This window comes from Phocoena phocoena, chromosome 2 (assembly GCF_963924675.1).
Source record: "Phocoena phocoena chromosome 2, mPhoPho1.1, whole genome shotgun sequence".
Classification (NCBI taxonomy): domain Eukaryota; kingdom Metazoa; phylum Chordata; class Mammalia; order Artiodactyla; family Phocoenidae; genus Phocoena; species Phocoena phocoena.
In genome coordinates, this window is record NC_089220.1 from 95,031,325 (window position 1) to 95,053,274 (window position 21,950).

At 35.6% G+C, this 21,950-nt stretch overlaps 1 protein-coding gene across 8 annotated transcripts in view; it reads right to left on the reverse strand.

Moving 5' to 3' along the window:
* Positions 1-3,748: 3,748 nt before the first annotated feature.
* Positions 3,749-21,950, reverse strand: part of DMXL2 (Dmx like 2) — a 178,019-nt gene continuing 159,817 nt past the window's right edge. For 4 of the 8 annotated variants that reach the window (XM_065871506.1, XM_065871505.1, XM_065871502.1 and 1 more), the window contains 14 exons: positions 19,221-19,351; positions 18,642-18,727; positions 18,010-18,211; positions 16,822-16,939; positions 12,218-12,304; positions 12,016-12,137; positions 10,730-10,868; positions 10,015-10,075; positions 9,758-9,885; positions 9,125-9,202; positions 8,244-8,335; positions 7,490-7,542; positions 5,956-6,173; positions 3,749-5,242 (listed from right to left, as the gene is read on the reverse strand). In XM_065871506.1, coding sequence (XP_065727578.1) covers positions 5,033-5,242; positions 5,956-6,173; positions 7,490-7,542; positions 8,244-8,335; positions 9,125-9,202; positions 9,758-9,885; positions 10,015-10,075; positions 10,730-10,868; positions 12,016-12,137; positions 12,218-12,304; positions 16,822-16,939; positions 18,010-18,211; positions 18,642-18,727; positions 19,221-19,351 — 1,725 coding nt within the window. In that variant the 3' untranslated portion in view covers positions 3,749-5,032. Of the gene's footprint in view, positions 5,243-5,955; positions 6,174-7,489; positions 7,543-8,243; positions 8,336-9,124; positions 9,203-9,757; positions 9,886-10,014; positions 10,076-10,729; positions 10,869-12,015; positions 12,138-12,217; positions 12,305-13,441; positions 13,505-16,812; positions 16,940-18,009; positions 18,212-18,641; positions 18,728-19,220; positions 19,352-21,950 lie in introns of those variants that run through there. The other 4 variants (XM_065871500.1, XM_065871499.1, XM_065871503.1 and 1 more) reach the window with 3 other exon arrangements.

Consider the following 21,950-nt stretch of genomic DNA (forward strand, 5'->3'; position numbering starts at 1 on the left):
TAGTTTTGTAGTATAGTCTGAAGTCAGGTAGCCTGATTCCTCCAGCTCCATTTTTCTTTCTCAAGATTGCTTTGGCTATTCAGGGTCTTTTTGTGTTTCTATACAAATTGTAAAAAAGTTTGTTCTAATTCTGTGAAAAATGCCAGTGGTAATTTGATAGGGATTGCATTGAATCTATAGATTGCTTTGGGTAGTAGAGTCATTTTCACAATACTGATTCTCCCAATCCAAGAACATGGTATATCTCTCCATCTGTTTGTGTCATCTTTGATTTCTATCATCAGTATCTTATAGTTTTCTGAGTACAGCTCTTTTCCCTTCTTAGGTAGGTTTAATCCTAGGTATTTTGTTCTTTTTGATGTGATGGTAAAGGGGATTGTTTCCTTGATTTCTCTTTCTGATCTTTCATTGTTAGTGTATAGGAATGCAAGAGATTTCTGTGCATTAATTTTGTATCCTGCAACTTTACCTAATGCATTGATGAGCTCTAGTAGTTTTCTGGTAGCATCTTTAGGATTCTCTATGTATAGTATCATGTCATCTGCAAACAGTGACAGTTTTACTTCTTTTCCGATTTGGATTCCTTTTATTTCTTTTTCTTCTCTGATTGCTGTGGCTAGGATTTCCAAAAGTATGTTGAATAACAGTGGCGAGAGTGGACATCCTTGTCTTGTTCCTGATCGTGGAGGAAATGCTTTCAGTTTTTCACCATTGAGAATGATGTTAGCTGTGGGTTTGTCATACATGGCCTTTATTATGTTGAGGTAGGTTCCTTCTATGCTCACTTTCTGGAGAGTTTTTATAAATGGGTGTTGAATTTTGTCAAAAGCTTTTTCTGCATCTGTTGCGATGATCATATGGTTTTTATTCAATTTGTTGATGTGGTGAATCACACTGATTTGCGAATATTGAAAAATACTTGCATCCCTGGGATAAATACCACTTGATCATGGCACTCTCACCACTTTTATCCAATATAGTACTGGAAGTCCTAGCCACGGCAATCAGAAAAGAAAAAGAAAAGTATTCAAGTTGGAAGGGAAGAGGTAAAACTATCATTATATGCAGATGATATGATACTCTAGGGTTTGTCTTTAGGGTTTTCTATATAAAGACTCCACACAAGATCTATTAGAAAAAATGAATCCAGCAAGGTAGCAGGATACAAGATTAATATACAGCAATCTGTTGCATTTCTTTACACTAACAATGAATTATTAGAGAGAAAGTAAAAAATAAAGGATTTTTAAATGTTTTTTACTGATGTGTTAAAAATCACATCAAGAAAAATCTAGGAATAAACGTAACCAAGGAGATGAAAGACCTATAAGCTAAGAATTACAAAATATTGATAAAGGAAACTGAAGATGATTCAAAGAAGTGGAAAAATGTCCCATGCTCTTGGATTAGAAGAATAAATATTGTTAAAAATGGCCATACTACCCAAAGAAATCTACAGATTCAATGCAATCCCTATCACATTATCCATGACATTTTTTACAGAACTAGAACAAATGATCCTAAAATTTATATGGAACCATAAAAGACCCAGACTTGCCAAAGCAGTCTGTGAAGAAGAACAAAGCAGGAGGCATAACCCTCCCAGACTTCAGACAACACGACAAAGCTACAGTAATCAAAACACCATGGTATTGGCATAAAAACAGACATAGGGATCAATGGAACAGAAGTCCAGAAATAAATCCACACACCTATGGTCAATTAATCTTCGATAAAAGAGACAAGAATATACAATGGAGAAAAGATAGTCTGTTCAGCAAGTGGTACTGAGAAAGCTGGACAACTGCACGTAAATCAATGAAGTTGGAACACAATGTACACAAAAATAAACCCGAAATGGCTTAAAGACTTAAGACAAGACATGACAGCATAAAAATCCTAGATGAGAACAAGGCAAAACATTCTCTGACATAAATCATAGCAATATTTTCTTAGATCCATCTCCAAAGGCAAAAGAAATAAAAGCAAAAATAACCAAATAGGAACTAATGAAACTTAAAAGCTTTTGCACAGCAAAGGAAACCACAGACAAAATGAAAAGACAACCTTCAGAATGGGAGAAAATATTTGCAAATCATGTGACCCACAAGGGATTAATTTCCATAATATACGAACAGCCCATACAACTGAATATCCAAAAAGAAACCCAATCAAAAAATGGGCAGAAGACCTAAACAGACATTTCACCAAAGAAGACATAGAGATGACCAACAAACACGAGAAGATACTATCACTAACTATTAGAGAAATGCAAGTCAAAACCACATGAGGTATCAATTTACACCCGTTTGAATGGCCATCATTTAAAAATCTATGAACCTACTGTATAGCACAGGGAACTCTACTCAGTACTCTGTAATGACCTGTATGGGAAAAGAATCTAAAAAAGAGTGGATATATGTATAACTGATTCACTTTGCTGTACCGCAGAAACTAACACAATGTTGTAAATCAACTATACTCCAATAAAAATAAAAATCTATGAATAACAAATGCTGGAGAGGATGTGGAGAAAAGGGAACCTTCCTACACTCTTGGTGGGAATGTAAATTGGTGCAGCCACTATGGAGAACAGCATGGAGGTTCTTCAAAAAACTAAAAATAGATTTATCATATGATCCTGCAATCCCACTCCTGGGCATATATCTGGAAAAAATGAGAACTCTAATTCGAAAAGATACATGAACCCCAATGTTCAAAGTAGCACTGTTTTCAACAGCCAAGACATGGAAGCAACCCTAAGTGTCCATCAACAGATGAATGGATAAAGAAGGTGTGGTATATATACACAATGGAATACTACTCAGCCATTAAAAAGAATGAAATACTGCCATTTGCAGCAACATGGAGAGGCCTCAAGATTATCATACTAAGTAAGCCAGACAGAGAAAGACAAATATATGATATCATTTATATGTGGAATCTAAAAAAAATAATACAAATGAACTTATTTACAAAACAGAAACAGACCCACAGACATAGAAACAAGCTTACGGTTACCAAAGGGGAAAGGTAGCATGGGGGATAAATCAGGAGTATGGTATTAACAGATACCCACCACTATATATAAAACAGGTAAACAATAGGATTTACTGTATATGACAGGGAACTATATTCAGTATCTTGTAATAACCTATAATAGAAAAGAATCAGAAAAAAATGTAACTGAATCACTTTTCTGTACACCTGAAAGTAACAATATTGTAAACCAACTACAGTTTTTGAAAAAATTCTATTATCTTGCAGATTCTAAACCATCTGGTGCCGTTTTAGTATAATACATAGAATGATGGAGGGAATGCAACATATATATACAGAGCTGTGGTAAGTGTCTGTATATATTTACAATTTTTGTCTAAGTTGTGTTCCTATGTATTCAGGCATCCTCCCTCTCCTCCTCTTTTCTTCACCATTCCACATAAGCACCATTCCCAGCTCAGCTCCTTCACCAGTATGGGTGCCAAAATCCACTCTCAGTTCAATAAACAAGAAGGTACAGTGGAGTTAGTTCTTACCCAACTAAATCCCAACATTGTGTGCCTTCTGTCTGGTCACCCCTGTATCCCATTTCCTTGAAGGGCTTCTGATATAGAAGGCACTCATAAATATTTGAGTAAATGAATGAACTGCCTAATACCTTAAGAATTCTCGCACAGTTAAGCATTTTATCAAAGTTAAAATTATCTCAACTGTTAAAGATATTATCAAAGAATGCCAGACCAAACTGAGGTAAAACTCTAACAAATAACATTTATTTTTCTTTTACATATGTAGTTCACAGCCCAAACATCACACTGCCTTCAGAGAAAGGTGCTCTTATGCCATTATATTTTACTATATACTGCACAGGCGTTAAACATTCTCATTAACGTGATGAGACAATTTGCTGGTAAACATTTAAACACAGACATTGGTTTCAATATTTCAAGAACATATTTTTGGTCATAACCAAGAAGTACATCAAAATATGACAACACTGGCTAATATTTTTCAAGCAAATAATATTTAACTCTGCATAGTTTATACAATAGGCTGTGGTAATAAATAATATCACCAATCTCATCAACTATTAACTGGCCACAAAAAGCCTAACATTCATTTTAATTATGATATGAAATGCTCTACTGGTGTAGGTTCAACATAGCCTTAAAATATTGTGGGTGTTTTAACCTTGAATACATGAAAAGAAAAAGTACTAAACTGGACTAAAAAAGAAGTACTAATTTGGTATGTTTTGGTTAACTACCAATATGTCATGTCCACATATTACATTCCTAACATGAAGGCAAATATTTAAATAGAAAATCTAGCAGTCCAAAAAACGTGAATGTGCAAATTGTGAGGAAAACATTGCATTTAAATTTGCACTCATTTGCAAATTACAGTACTAGATCAGTATAAACACTAACAGGAAAAATATTCAGCAGGAAAGAATGGGAACGACCTCTCACAGCAGAGAACTAGTCACTATGCGCTGCTTCAAAGTGTGCTTACACGCTGCTTAGTGTGTTTCTGGTGTCCTGAAGCTTCTAACTCCTTATGACTATTCTTCATTCAACAAAGGAGACTGCAGGCATGCTTCAATCAGTGGTAAGAATAGGAAGAAAAACCTGAAACAGCAACATTTTCTTCCTAGATTTGGTGTAAAGGTCCCTCTCATTATTATAACGAACTTACTTATGTGCTAACTTCTAACCTCAAATGTTTTCTGAATCAGATTTGCTAAATGCTGTCAAGCATAGCTACCCTTCATACAGTACTAGGTTTTGTTTTATTTAATATGTCGGCATGATAAAAGGGACACATGCACAGTCATTCATTCTACCAGCCCATATACGCAAAACTCAGCCTAAAACTCAGCTTGGATCAGATTCAAATTCTACACAGAGATTCTCTGTATTGTTTGTTTTCAATGGGTTAACAACTGCTTGGAAAGCAGAAATGCCTAATAATTTCTGCAGTGTGTTTTTTAATTGAAATGTTTATAAAAATAAAGCCCCAATCTTTAAGTCTATAGAATGTCAAGAATGCTATGAGGGATGTTAAAAGCACTGGGCAAAACCCTCGTCTTCAGCGTCCCATCTGCCCCACAGGAGAAGATCCGGTTGCCCTGGGTGATGTCGATCTGCATGACTCCAGCCCCAAGGTTTCTGAATATGGACTGTTTAGCGTGTTCATTTTTAAATGAATGAAGTAGGCCATGGCCCGTCAACCTCCAAACCTAGTTTAAAGAAAAAGTGAAAACATAAAGTGTAAGTCGTTTAAAAAATAGAGAAAGAGATGAAAAACTTTTAAAAACATGGCCTTCACCTCTGTTCTCCCAGCCCAACTGATCTCATTAAAGCCTAACTTTCCTGTCCCTAAGTTTACCTAATTGGAAATAATACCATTCACAGGGCTCATCTACCATCCTTACACTTCCCTGTACCTTCTTTCAAATTCCCCTCTTCACATCCTCTTGTTTCATATTAACCATATATACCCCATCTCTAATTCAATTAAATATTTCAGTTAATTCAGTTAAATACATTCCTAACGCAAAGTTAGGCCCTGGGACAATATAAAAGGCTTCTTTGGAGACCTCAACTGTACAAAACAGAGTCAGGTACTGGAGGCAGAGGTGGGAAGAGGGGAGGGGGATGATGTGAGAAACCAAATTCATGTCATCAAAAACTCAATGCATTAATTAAAAACTCATACACTTACTCAAAGCGAGTTCTTTAAAGCTTTTTAATGACCTGAGCGTATACTGAGATTGATTATCTGGTTTTCTAGATCCTAACAATTTAGAAAGGACCACACAGAAGTAAGGGAGGAAGCAATATTTGCACGAAGAGGGTGGTGAGTTTTTTGGTTTGGTTCCCCCTCCCCGATCAATCTTGACAGCAGGTAAAGATAATATTTAGCACATTCCAACCTCTTGTACTGACTCACCTTTATGTTACCTTCTGCTGAACCTGTAGTAAAATATTCCTCACAGGGATCGAGAGCCAGCGCCTTAACTGCAGAGTCATGTGCCTGGAATGTGTGAATTAGCTGTCTCTGCCTGATGTCAAAAATGCAGATGTAGCCTTTCCTGCCTCCAGATATTAGGAGTTGCTGTTTTGGCGCGTACTGAAGTACCGTGGCACCATGATCATGGCATGTGAAACCTGAAGAAAAACATCAAGAGCCTTTCCCAAATGATGTCTGCCGTAGCACTTCTGGTAATATTTAAACGCACATTTAAGTAATACAGAAATTACTGTCACATTTTCCCTTCTAATTATTTCTATAATCATGATCAAGGTATTAAAAAAGATGGCAAGCAATAACAGCAAAAACATACATAATCTCAGTATGAAAACGCACACCCATATACACAGGAAGTTTAAACTTTATGCCCAAACTAAGTTATACTGTCTCATAAGAATGTAGAAGCAAAAGTGCAGAGGAGAACAAGTTTCTCAATGATACTCAATGTCTTCATTAATACCCACCAATAAGTATTTACCCTTTCCCAGTTCCTGCCCATACATAAAACCTCATCAAAAGTTCTTTATAGCACAGGGAAATATATTTAATATCCTGAGATAAACCATAATGGAAAAGAATATGAAAAAGGATATATGTATAACTGAATCACTTTGCTATAAAGCAGAAATTAACACAGCAGTGTAAATCAACTATACTTCAATAAAATATATATATTTTTAAAGTCCTTCTCAGCTAAGTAAATGAAACTACACTAGTGTGAAAATTACCAGCCCCAAGTTAAGGAGTTAACCTTCCCAGGACTCTCTGCATTCTAATGTGATTAACACCTTAAACTAATATGTGGCAAATCTTTAAGAGATGTTAATAATTATTCGCCAAAAACAAAGCATTTTGCAATGAAAACTGGGAAATAACTACACCTTTCAAAATACACGTCAGCATAGTAAAAGACTCAAATCTGTTTCTGTTTTTTGTTTTAACAAAGTCCTCCTAGCTATGTTTAACCCAAACTTACTAGAGCTTTGAGCACTTGGTGGCATTATGTGAAAGAGTGATCTTTAGGACAGCGATGTGGAAAACACTGTCTTAAAAGGAATAATGTTTAAACGGCATTATTCAGATTTCTAATCATAAGGCTGACTTTTAGTTTACAGTCAGATTTAATTCTCTGAAATGTGACCTCATTTCTGTTGAGCTCAAGGAATACTTTGCAACTGATTTCTTCAGCAGCCTTGTTAGTAGTGCCACTCTCCATACCATATTTTCTGAATGGAATACAACACAAAGATGATTCTAGGCTAGCTGGGTTTCTGTGACCATATATATTTACCTCAGCAAGGTAGCCAGATATTCTAGTTAACTTTTAGAATTTTATTCACTCTATCTCCATTTTTAACCCGTGAATAAACACGCACTGGATTTACTGGTTAAAATAAAACCAGGAAAGCATTCTTTCACAGTATACTGAAAATCAAAGACTTAGCTCACTTACCATGAATGAGGCTGTTTCCGGGTGATATCAATGTGTCCCAGAGGCATACATTTCTAATAAAGAAACAATAACAAAAACACATCATAAATTGTTCTAAGTCATCACTGGGATAAACTGTGTCTTTACATCAAATATTTTTACTTATTGAATCTTATGCGGTTTTGTTCACTCACATTTATAAAGCAGTGATTCTCAACTAGGATGAGGGTAGAGGTTGGGACTGGGGATATATCTCTTCCAAGAGTTTATCCTTTTCAAACTACAGGGTCTGTCTCACATGGTCCCACCTGACTCTGCTCCATCTCATCCCCCGGCCCTATCTCTTTTCCATTATCACTCCACGGAAAATGAGACATGATTTCCTGAGTAGAAGAGATGCTTCTATATCCTTGGGGGTAAACACTGCAGGGAGATGAGAGGTGTTATTCATGGGCACATGTTGCCAATGAAAACAATCTGAGGCAAAGAAAATGTTGAGAATGATGGCTACAGAGCCTCAAAAACTTGACAGTATTAACAGCAATAAAAAAAATAGCTTTAACATAAAAATTCCACATACTTTTTAGTAGATTACATTAGGAGTAATTCTGGTCTTTCTCTTTTTGGTAAGGAGAACTACTTGAAGAATTATGTAACAAAGTTTTTGTATTCCTGAGGTGGAAAAACCTGACTAAATAGAAATCCACACTTTCTAGCAAGAATACCTTTCTGCCTAAAATATGCTTATTTCTTTTTTGCATCTCTGTCAACCTACCTATTGTCATTGGACTGTCCAGATGTGGCTACTAGACTTGAAGAGGTAACAAATGCAAAGTCACTTGTGGCTTTACTGTGGCACTGCCAACTCTATGGGAATAAAGTGCAAGCTAATGTTATCTCAAAATCCAGTAAAATGTGGTACAGTACACACACACAGCTCTGCTAATCATATACTACATGCATGACCTAAGAACACTTTTTAAAATCTAGAATAAAGAATAAGTGATAAGAGGATTAGCTGTCATATGCCTGTTACTTGGCTAATACCCAATAATTTTTTAAAACTGGAAGAGTTGGCAGAAACATGGAATTAAAGATTATGTAACAAAGGAATAAAACACCAAGTACATGAACTTAACCTTCCAGCGTCACCGTGCCCCCAACCCTCCAAGCGCAGACATGCTTGTCTGCATCACCACGTGTTGTAACATGACTTGGATTAATGGATGAAGTGGCCTATTGGGATTGGTTATTTTATAATCTAATAAGAAACATTCTGGAGCAAACTGGCATACATGGAAGCTGTCTGGTTCTTAACACAGTACCTAAAACGAATCACTATAAAACTCTATCACTAAGAAGTCAGAGATTTCAAAACAGATAAAAGTGTAATAAAAATGTATCCTGAATAAGACCACACACAGAGAAGGCCCCTAAAAATTTCAAATATAATGGTCACCCTTCAAGCTGTGAAAAGCAAGTTTTTTGCGTTTTAGTCATTTCAGTCTAAAACTAGGGCAATGATGGTGCTGGGCCGTGGCTGCTGGACAGAGTGGTCCCTTTCCCAACAGATCCACCAATGGGACTCGCTGTCTGAAACAAACACTTCACAAAGTGGCCTCCATATGTGCTCTGCGAACGCTGAGTGATACTTACCATGTAAGGTTTGGGATTTGATGCAGTTTGGTTTACTTGCCAGATACTCAGAAAACCCTCTCCATCTGCGACACCACACTGTAAGAATGGCGTAAATATTAAACACAGCTTCTGAGTAGCCATATCGAAGGTAAAATCATTTATGAAATGGAGAGTCACTCAGTCCCCACTTGACCAACATTCTGCCTATACCTATGCTCCTGCTGCTGTAGTTCTCAAGAAAGCCCAAGTACTGTAAATATCCTGCCACCTTTTAAATTCTTTTCCATGCCTATTTCACTGTTTTCCTCCAAACTTCTGTAGCAGAACTTAGTAAGAAATTGGAAGGTTTCTCTTAGGTGCCTGACTCTGCACACAGGCACCATCAATGCACTCAACAGAAACAGAATTCTTTACCCTCACAAAATATGTAGTATCTGTAAGTAGATGATTAATTAATCCACACAAAATTCTGTGGATTTATGCTTTTCTTGAGAGCCAAGGGGCTATATAAACAGACACCATCAGACTGCCTGCTCAACTCAAATCCAGAGCGACTGAATTTGTTTTTAAGTCTAGTTTTACTAGCTATTTACTCCATAAATATCTGCAGTTCTTTTCGGACAAGTTTAGCAGTAACCCCCAGGAACTAACCTTGTTGCCCTGTGAATTGAAATATAATCTGGTAACTCTTGCATTGCCAGCTTGGCGGAAACAGACAAGCTGCTGAGGTCTTGTCCATTCAAACATTCGTACACTGCCATCCTGAGCACCTGTAAGATCTGAGACGCAAAAGGAAAAGCAAAAAATAAGAAAGCTGAAGAAAGAGTTCCAACATTTCCCATTCTATAAGCCAACTTCAAAATGATGGCGATCACTTGCAGTCCTTTGATCATAAATAAAATACTCACAGTATTGATGGACTGGGTGTGAGGTCATTCTCTTAACATTATGTAGATTCCTTTTCATAAGCTTTAAAAGAAGATAAAAATGAATTTCTTTCGCATCACAGAAGAAATAAGGAAGGATATGATTCAGGCCAACTCTAATTCTGATAAGTTATTCTCTTACACTGGATTATTACTAAAATAAACCCTGTTGTGGATTTTCTGACCCACTAAATATACGGCACTTGTCTGAACAGTCTGGGAAAGCACAGTCACTTACTGGCGTGCCCTGGTCTGTGTGGACTGTGAGGATACCAAGCTGCTTCGTCTAGTTGTAAAGGGAACTCTCCTCCAAGTGCCCCTCCCTAAGGACAATCAGGAGTATCTCCAGATTCTTCAGAGCAGAACATGAGAATGGGACCCCTTTAACTACAGTGACTAACAACAATGTTATTGATGGCATTTTCCAAACACTTAGACATGAATTCCTCTCTAGCTCTGCTTTACCACTTTGTGCCTCTCAGTTGGCTCATCTATAAAATGAAAACCACTTAGTGTTGTTATAAGAAAAAGCATGCACCTGACATAAAGAAACCCACAGCATGCCAGCTATCATTATTATGGTATACTAACTGGTCACTGCCTCTGATCTTCAGCATCATTCCTATGTCAAAGTGATTTCAACCTATTTTTGAGCGAGTCCATATCCAGAAACCATACCTAATAGTAAATAACATACCACACTAGCTCCAATGCTAGTCTGTCCACTGCCCAGCCACGGCAGAGATGAAGATGGATGCACCTGACTTGCTGAATGGGATGTTGCACTGGGTTGATAAAGAGTTGTAGTGGAACCACGATAATCAATATCATCTGAACTGTGGAAAACATTCATGTGTTACTGTGACAGTTCCATTTTCTCAACACAAATTCCAATTACAGAGCTTTTTATCTATCTGAAGGACAGTCTTTATTAAAAAAAAAAAGTATCAATATCCATAATAAAAATGTAGGTACAACTCCTAATCATCACCAATTTTAGTACCGGTTAACTTTTTCCCCTTAGGCAAAATATAAGTTTAGTCTAATGTTTGGGAGAATTTTATCGCTGCACAAATTAGAACAAATGTTTGTTCTGAAGTATTTAACACAGATTTTCTTTTTATCCTCTATAGAAAAAGACTGTATGTTCTCTTCAAGTACAGAGATCCCATTTATAAAATTCAAACATTTTAAAGAAATTGTAGTTAAAAGTTTTCTTAAACTTAGGTGCTAATTATCACATTAAATGTTAAAGTAATTTTTATGATGGGCCATATCGTATTACATGGTTACATCTACTCTGAAGTATGACTGAAACCTAGATGTATTATATACTAATGAGATAGAAACAGAAATGAAAGAGGCTATCATGGCACCACTCCCAGAACATAAAATTTCCGAGAGTCTGGAGAAAAGCAAGAGGGACGGAAAACATGGAGGAGAAACCCCCAAATAGGAAAGCATTACTGCACTCTTGGTGCAGTGTCCATAGTTTTACTGAAAAGTAAAGTTGGCTACATTTTTATCTGAAAAAAAGGTATGCTTATAGAGAGATAATCAAGAAGAAACACTGAAAATTACTCAGTAAATGTGACTCATCAATCAGTCTAATTAATATATTAGTGTATTCTGCTTTTTATGGTAATTATCCAGATAAGCTGAATTTATTGATTATTGTGTAATTTCTGACATTTCTTTGGGGTTAAATGTCAAAGTGGCAGTTGTTAACATTAGGCTGTGGTGTCAGGGATTATTCTGACTCAAACATTATGAATAATTCAGGGTCTAATGGAAGAAGTAGGAGTAATTTGTACACTGATATAAGTAAGCAGAGCCCTTTATTGGCAGCTAAACCAATTATGTTTGTCTCCTTACCAAAGAAATACATAGTTTTCAAGACAACTGAAATAAAGTGCGTAACCACTTAATAGGCTCTTTTTGAAGAAAACTACATTTAAAATTGATTACATAAGGCAAGCAAACCTTTTGGATTCTCTGTCATATTCTTCTCCAATCCATATGTATGACTGACAGGCCAGAAGAGAAGTAATATCGAGTTCTTGTACATCATGCGTTGAAGCCAAAACAATTTCATTACAGTTTGCCTGTAAAGCAAACGCAAAGTCAATAATTTAAGCAATTTCACTAAAAGTACTACATTCTTTATAATTACTAAAGATTTTACCTTATTAACAGAAAATGCCATGATCATATCTGACTCCTTGTGAATGATTTTTGCCTTTCCTCCTGGATAGCCCAGATCTGCTTCAACCTACAAGACATTTGTCAGCAGTTTTAGTTGTTGCAGCACAGCTCCATACAGATATATGTACATCCCACAAAACTTAAAAGAAGGACAAGAAGAAAATGTAGCAGTAGCAGCAGCAGCAAGAAAAAAGGTACCAGTAATTATAGTGTGTTGAAAATTAGCTGTGGAATTAGCTTAGATTCTCTGATGCCCTGTAATCACCCCAATTACAAAAATTTCCATTGTGATTACAGGATACTGAGTAACTGTCACAAAAAGATAGCTAACATAATTTTCATTAGTATTTATAACAGTAATGTCTCTTATCTCTTCCAAAAGTGCACAAAGATACAGCAGTAAGAACGTGAGAGAAAAAGACACAATCAGAAAGACAAAGGAGTCACATAAGAAGTGAAATATTTTTACATAAGGGTGATGAGATAGGAATAAGAAGTTGGATACAAGAACAGTTAAAAAAGTAATGAAGAAGGGCTTCCCTGGTGGCGCAGTGGTTAAGAATCCACCTGCCAATGCAGGGGACACGGGTTCACACCCCAGTCCGGGAAGATCCCACATGCCGTGGAGCACCTAAGCCCGTGCGCCACAACTACTAAGCTTGTGCTCTAGAGCCTGCAAGCCACAACTACTAAGCCCGCGTGCCTAGAGCCCGTTCTCCGCAACAAGAGAAGCCACCACAATGAGAAGCCTGCGCACCGCGACTAGAGAAAGCCCGCACGCAGCAACCTAAGACCCAATGCAGCCATAAATAAATAAATAAATATTTTTTAATTAAAAAAAAAAAGAAAGTAATGAAGGAGATTGATGAGAGGAAGGTGTAATGCTCAGAGTTAAAGGTGATGGGGAGAAAAGAAGAGGCAGAATCAAGAAAGAGGCAAGATAAAACAATCATGTTTAAGAACAGATGGGGAAAAGGGACAGAACTGAAGATCGAAAAGGAAGCAAGAAAGAGAAGAGCCAATGGCAAGAAAGATCAAGCTGGACACAGTGGAGCATCTCCTACCCTGTGCCAGTGAGGTGTGTGGGAGCAGTGAGCACTCTGACTAGTTAGCCAGCTGGGCAGGTCATGGTTAGTAACAGAGATGAGGGGTTAGCTCCTTGAATTTTAAAGAATGAGCTAAATTCGAGAGCATGGAATACTACCTTGATGTGGCACTCTTCTGCTATGCAGTTTTGTTTGACCTGCTCCACATGTTCTTCTATAGACTAAACAACACCACACCGTCACAAACACAAAACACATGCATGAAACGGGATTATAAAAGAAATGAAAGTTTTCAAACTGAAATGGTTGCTCCATCACTTAAAGATGGTAAAAATGAATTTTCAAGCTTTAAAATGAATTTAAAAGCACATCAAGAAAAAAATTAAACTGAGTAAAATGTGATGTCATCAGAAAAAACAACACAAAGCAAAACAGGCAAAATTAATGTATTACATATATAAAAGCAATTTCAAAATAAAAATTCATTATTTGTATGTCAGTTATGTAACTTGGAAGTTCTAACTTAAACTGTAGTCTCTAAAAATAAAACCTACTTGTATAAGCAGATGCATCCTCTACTACATAGATTCCTAACCTATAGGGGTTTATTTCAAATAAATAAAAACTATTTTTTTCTAAACACAGATTAAAAGTACTGATAATTATTTCACTCTTACTCATAAGGAATATATCCATGAAGAGACAGTCAAGGATTAAAATTCACATCAACCATTACACTATACGTAATCTTATCATTTTCTCCTTATAAGTAAATGTTTGATGAGATGAGGCATGGGAAAGAAATCACACAAATAACTTGCTCCTGGTTGATGACAGGGGCCATTAGGAATGGCTATAATCAGAAATATCATTTCTGCTGTGCTGTGGAAACCTCTAAAGGTTTGATCAGAGCAATATATTCCTACCAATACTTCCTGAAGTGCCTGCTTCTCTTTCAGCCAACAGGACCCAATTCTCCATGCCTTGTGCAACTGCTCAAGGGCTGCTGCAGCTGACACTGAAGGAATGGTACAAGTGTGCAAGGGCCATCTCAGCAAAAGCCAAACTGCAGAAGAACCTATTTGCCTTTAATCAAGTGGCTAAGTTTGCCACATTTATCCATTTCACAAAAAGCTGTTTTGTGGAATAGTCTTCTTCTAACATACTCACTGAGTAAAAATACCTTCTTCTAAATATACCTAAAATTTCAGCATTTCTCAGAATTTTATTTTTCTTAGGTAATTTTAAAAAATTAGCCAATTTTAGCATTCTTAGGATTATTTTGCCAGTTTTGCTAATTAATCAATTCACTGAATTTACCAAATTTATTGACCACCAATATCCTATTTAACAATCTAAAAAGATAAAACACTCTTATTAGATGGGTAGTTTTAATAAATTCTGCATATATCTGAACTAAGTGACCAATTTTACTTTGCCTCAAGAGCTTTCACATTGTTTTCATAATTTTTTTCCGTAAATGAAAACCATTTTTCAGCAGATATGTGCTGTTCAATACAGTAGCCACTAAACACATATGGTTTTAAATTTAAATTAAACAAAATAAAAAATTCAGTTCCTCAGTCACATTAGCCCACATCAAGTGCTCAATAACCACATGTGGCTGGTGACTACTATACTGTACAGAACAGACATAAATTTCCATTATCAACAGAAAGTTTTATTGGACTGCATGCAACAAGATATTAATTTCATTCAATAATTTAAAATTCAAAGGTACAAAAGGGTACATGATAAAAATTCTTCCATCCAAACTCCCAGCCATGTACTTCCCTTCCTGGAGCCAACCAGCACTCACACAGCATTTTAAGAAATGTCCGATTTATCTCTGTCCCACCTCCCTGTACATGGAGAGCCTCTTCGGGTAGAAAAACAGAAAAGAACACACAGCTTGGGCTGCTGATCCCAAGAGCACAGAAATGGAGGGGCATAAAGAAGGGGAGGTAAGGGGCAGAATCGGGGAGAAACTTGGTTAAGGAAGAGGGAAACGAGAAAGGAGACAACAGATGCTCAAGAGCAAGACAAGAGTCTGAGGGTCCCAGCAACCTAGACCCAGTCTTTCTATAGCACTCTGAGGCTCTGACAATCTAACAAAACAAAACTGCTAGAAACCTTGTGAATAATTAAAGCATATCACTGTGTTTAATAATTTGAAGAACTAACAACCCAGAAAATTGATCCTTCAATGACTCTCTTTCGGTGAATAATAGAGCCCTAAGTGAGCAAGCATCTTTTATCTTAAATCTATTTCTTAGATTTCTATATCTTATTTTATAGAACTCAGTATCACTACAGGAAATGCAGTAAGCAATGTATTAAACGAAAGAGGAAATGAATTTGGCTCTTATTCCCCCTAACAAAACCCTACATCAATAATTTCAATACCATTGGGGTCTTTTCCTATCAAATAAGCTTATAAGACACAAAAGAATCTCTACGGTTCATTCCTCTAATTCCTCAGGTAAGTACATAATTTTTAAATCTACAGAAAAAAATAAATGACTGTTCACAGGACTGCCCACAATGACCATCCAGGTAAGTGGGTGAGTAGTGGAAAGAAAAGAACAAATCTGGTCGGTTCTGCTGCCCTAGGTATGGAGAACATTTGAGAAGCAGTTCTATATGCGACCTTGGGAAATTGAGCCACATAGACTGTCCCTCTCGGTTTTCACTTTTCTAAGTGAAATATAATTAATTTTTCTTTTCTCATAGTTTTTGTTGCCAATCTTTAATCACATCCGACACTCTACTCTGAACACTACTCTCCAAACTGCTCGTTACCTCATTAAATAGCCAAATGGACTGAAATGCTTATATATAAAACATCTGTGTACCCCTCATTTTACAATGAAGAGATCGTTTTAAGTTCTAAAGTGTGACTCTCTCAAATTCATGATTCTTCTTGAACCCTGTATGGCATTACATTATTAACTTATGTTTAGCTTAAAAATCACCATGCAATGTAGAATCTCTGCCTCACTTTGTAAATGCAATCAATCTTCCTTCATCTCATATTTGGTGTTTCTGTAGTTTAATCTGTCTCACAAAATTATTCTACAGTTTATGCTGTTCATTTCTAAATGCCAAATAAAAATGCTTTGAAAGGGTTATGCTGGAAAAAAAAAAAAAACGGGTTATGCTGTATTTTCATTTAAATGATATTCAGAGAATCATAACATAGAGTATACTCATTTATATACTAAATTCCCCAAACCATCCCTCACAATGTTTATTACATATAAAGGCCCAAAGGCTAATATTATAAAGGACATAACCACTTTCACCTGACTATACAGGATTTGTCGAAAGACCTATGTTGTTTCATTGTTATGAAATAAAAATTGTACGTTTTTATCTTAAAAAAATTCTCTGTAGCTTGATAAACTATTACCTATGATGTATGAAAGATAATAAATTCCAACCAAAAGTAAATTACAAATAAATCAAGCTGGCTTCATTAGAAATGTTAAAGAAAACAAATGAAAATTACAAGAGAGAGTATTTTTTTCTAAAATACCTCACTCTGCTTTCTTTTCTTAGTGAAAATATATCTAATAAATGTCTGTTGAAGTACTTCTTGTTTAACAAGGAAATGCCAAAGTCGTTTGACTGGAAGCGCAGAAGAATCCCGGGATCTAGTTTAAAAAAAAAAAAAAAAAAAAAATCAACATATCACACTATTTTAGTCTATATTTTAGTCTATAGAAAATGTTTCATTATTTGCAGATAATTTTTTTAAATCCTCCATTATTGCAAAGAAGATACAGCATTAAGCTCAACAAAATTTTATAATTTATTTCACTTTTAATTTTTAGTTCTACAAATCATTCCTTCATCTAGCAATTAATTCTCTACAGATTCTCTAAATGGACAGGTTGAGCTGAGAGTCAATTGAATCTCTTATTATTCTCTTCTTTTTTTTTTTTGCGGTACACGGGCCTCTGACTGTTGTGGCCTCTCCCGTTGCGAAGCACAGGCTCCGGATGCGCAGGCTCAGCGGCCATGGCTCATGGGCCCAGCCGCTCCGCAGCATGCGGGATCTTCCCAGACCGGGGCACGAGCCCATGTCCCCTGCATCAGCAGGCGGACTCTCAATAATAAGGGAAGCCCTTATTATTCTCTTTTTAAATTATACTTTAGATTGGTTCTGTTGGTTACAGCATATCACCAATGAATATAAATGAACATAAAGTCCCACATTTCATTTTTAACAGCTAACAAGCTAAATTTAAAGCCTTGCTCTTTCAAGCTTATGAGCAATACTCTAAATCATGGCTGGCTGCCTCAAAAAAAGCATGCTGCTTATCAAAAGGGGCCTAGATGGACAGATGGAAGATCAAAACAGCAATAAAAACCTTAATGTGTTTACTATTAAATTACTGACAAAAGGTCAGTAGCACCTTGTTTGAATATGTAGATTGTTATCCCAAAACATTTCTGTTAAGAGTTCCTAAAATGATGACAAAAATAAAGGTTTTGTCCTGATTATAAAATTAGTATGTCTATTTGAAGTACAGGTAATATGGGAAAAATAATTTTTTATCCAGATTTCTGATAGTTTCCTTGGCATATAGTGCTAGAAACAGGATTGCAAGTTCAAAGTTATGAGTGTTTTGAAGGCTGCTGGCATATTATTTTGCCAAACTGACTTCCAAAAAGGTTAAACCAAGCTACACTCTCATTACCATTGTAAGGGAATTCTTACTTGAATGGAGTATTTTCAGGTTCTAGCATTGCTTTATTTCGAAGAATAGCTGGTCCAGCTCCTACTGAAAGGTCAGTTGGATATGTGTTGACATAGTTGGGGGGAGGACCTTCAAATTCATCCATTTTCTCTTGCAAGATCTGCTCCCAATTCTCCAAGTTTTTAATCACAGCAATACCTAATGGTGATGTTACAGGCAACTCTAAAATGTAATAGAATATGATATTTTACTTTGATTAAAAATGTTGACCATCACCACATATTTACAAGATCCAAATTCTTAGAGCCAAAATTTCTGAAAGTACAAATAAATCTGAAAATGTTAATCTAACACCATTTTGATATTTAATGCTTTGAACAAAACAGAAGACCAGCTTTCTAAAATGAGCTAAGAAAATGTTTAGCTTCTCCACGCTGGTTTCCTGGTTTTTCTTCCAACCTTCTAGGTAGTCAGTGATTCTTGCCATATGAATTAAAACCACAGACTGGAGCCTAAGATAAATAAGACCTCATAACATCTCCAGTGCTGTATATTTTTAGTACCACATGTTCTTTTATATGGATTTTGTAAAGAGAAACTTGATGATAATTTGTTGTATTTAATAACATTAATTTTCAAATTCCAAACTTACCAGAGAATTCCAGTCCAGCAATGGGAAAGAAATTCTTGACATTGTGAAGTACTAGCTTAACCATTGTCAAATGTAGAAGAGCCCAGCTGTTCAAAGGGACAAATAAAAAAACTCTCCTTAATTGAAAAATAAAATCATGAGAATATAGTAATGATCCCTGTCAACTGTTTGGCCCAATCTCCCACCCAGAAAAAAAGCTGTTTTTTTCTAACAACTTACTATTAAAAAAGAGTACCTTTGTAGTCTCTGAAAACAAAAGGTATGCAACAATGTATTACACTTTCACTATCTGGAATACCTAATGGAAAGAGATTTACCATACACCTACATGGAATTTTAATAGCAGATCAATAAATTATGTATTTTTTCTCACTAAAAATGTTTGTGCCAGCTATTCTTTGAAACTGCATGTGAAATACTCTACTATCTAGCAATGTACCTCAAAGGTACAGAATTCCTAACCTGAAAACATAGGTCAGTTCTTGTATAAATTCATGATAGTAATGTTGCTTAAAACTAGTAACATCAGGAACTTCTACAAAAGAAAAGACGAAAAGAAAAGAGGAAAGCTTTATTTACCTATAGGAGTTAGGGTCTTGGTGTTCCTGTATCTGTGTATCTGAAAAGAAAGCATCATCTCCTTCTTCATCACTATGAATGCTTTCATCAGAATCATATATAACTCCACTATCAGACAAAGGGAGAAATGGCTGCAATAAAATGTGAAGTTATTTTTAAATGTATAATTGGGTTATTTTTATCCTAACTTAATATTGAACATTTTAAATGGTGTCAACCTAAACTAAAATTTTCTTTTGAAAATGATACTAGACCTAGGAAAGTCAGGAAAACCAGGTTAAAACTCTCAGATTCAATAAAATAACTGAGTAGCTAGATATGACACAAATATTTTTTTTAAATCAATGGTCTTTTTCTTATATATCAGCAATAACTAGTTCAAAAACTCTGAAGAAAAAAGGTGCATTAAGTAACATAATACCAAAGGAAAAACTTCATGAAAACTGTGAAAGAGCTACAGTGAAGGAAATTACAAATCCCTCTAAAAGCTAAATAAGGAGACTGAAACATGTAAAGACTATCATTCTTTAATTTACAGGTTTTAGGTAATTGCAATAAAAATCCCCATGGGGATTTCTTTTCCTTTTCTGAAACTTGACAATGATTGTAAAGTTCATAGGGAAGAAAAAAATAGGTAAGATTAGCTAAGAAATCTTTCTAAAGTGAAAGATACTATTTCTTAGTGGATATTAAAATAAATAATTAAAATAAGTGCAGTCTAGCAATTGATAAGCGGAAAAATGTAGTCCAAGAAGAGTATATAAATAAGAAATTAATATATGACAAATATAACATCTTAAGTCGTTGGGAGGAAAGGAAGGACAACTAGTGTAAGTGTGAGAATAGAAGATAAAGAGAGTACCGAAGTCTGATCTTCACTTCATTTTAGATCAACAGGAGAGTTAGAAATTAAAAAAAAAGAGAGAATTAAAAAGTTAAAAAGAATTAGGAGGAAGACGGGCTTCCCTGGTGGAGCAGTGGTTAAGAATCCAGGTTCAAGCCCTGGTCTGGGAAGATCCCACATGCCGCAGAGCAACTAAACCTGTGTGCCACAACTACTGAGCCTGCACTCTAGAGCCCACGAGCCACAACTACTGAGCCCGTGTGCTGCAACTACTGAAGCCTGCGCGCCCAGAGTCCGTGCTCCACAACAAGAGAAGCCACCGCAAGGAGAAGCCCGTGCACCGCAACAAAGAGTAGCCATCACTTGTAGCAACTAGAGAAAAGCCTGCACGCAGCAACAAAGACCCAACATAGCCAAAAATAAATAAATAAATTTTTTTTAAAAAAAGGATGAGGCGGCAGAGAAGGTGGAGGAAACAAAGGAGGAGAAGATAACAAAAGTAAACATTTATTAGTGGAAAAGGACTTTCTCTGCTTAAAAACAATGTAACAAATCATTTTTTAAAAGTATGGATAGACATGACTAAGTAAACTTTTAAAAACTTCTGTATGTCAAAAACAAACAAAAGGCAAATAAATCATTTCTTAAAAGTATGGATAGACATGACTAAATAAACTTTTTAAAACTTCTGTATGTCAAAAACATAAACAAAATTAAAAGGCAAAGAATCTGGAAAAGGTATCACAAGTAAGGTAAATTGTTAATATCCTTAAAAATAAAGAGTTCATTAAAAGTAAGGAAAAACATTACAATTCCAATAGATAATTTTGTTCAGAACATGAACAGTCAATTCCTCACAGTAGAAAACCCAATGGCAATAGGTTCATTAACACTTTTTGATATCATTAATAGGAAATAAAAATTATTTAATCAAATTAACAAAAATGAAAAAGGAATACTTAATGAGGGTAAAGTCAGATGCATGCTCACTATTCTCGAGAGTATAAATCAGTAATCTCAAGATATATATATAAGTATATATATATACTTCAGATATGTATCTGAAATAATCAGAATGTGAACAAGGCTTATCTAAAAAGATACTAATCTCAGCATTTATAAAAATGAAAAAAATAAATACAGCAAATACTGATAGGCAAATGGTTATGTAAACTATAGTATACTCATCAAGCTGAATAGTTATTTGGTCATTAGAAATGATATGTACCTAGAAACAATGACAAACCCAGTAACAATGAGCACCCATATACCCACTTGTGGTTTCTAAATTATAATTTCCCACAAAAAGGAACCAGGTTCTTTGGAGGTTGCTCCCACTCCGGGGCAGGAAACATGCAAAATTAGCCTAGAATGACTTAAACTAGAAAGGAAAGAAACTCAAAGACTATTGGAAGAGTTCTCAAAAAGATTCAGGAGCCAACTGGAAGAGGCTCTTATTGGCAAAGATGGGACAATCTGAACATCCATAAGAATAATAACTGTACTGGATTAAAATACATAAAATATGTTTAAATCCATAATATAACAAAACAAAGTTCACTGCTTCCTCTGAAGGATGCTAGAGAATCAACTCATCACTTTGAAAACTGGCACAAGAAGCAAAGAATAAAGCACTTATCCTGTGTTTCTCTTTCAAAACGTAATTCAGGATAACCAAATAGATTGATGGAAGAAAGTATTCCAGCAAATAAATGAAGACTAAATGAGAAGATATCATTATCATAATTTTAAAACTACCCTAAATTTAAAATAATGGACTTAGGCAAAAATCGTCAACTAACATCTCAAAAAGAGAGTTTCCTGATGGAAATACACAAAACCACCTATGAAGTAATCCTGCACTCCCCTTTCCCTATCCAATCAGA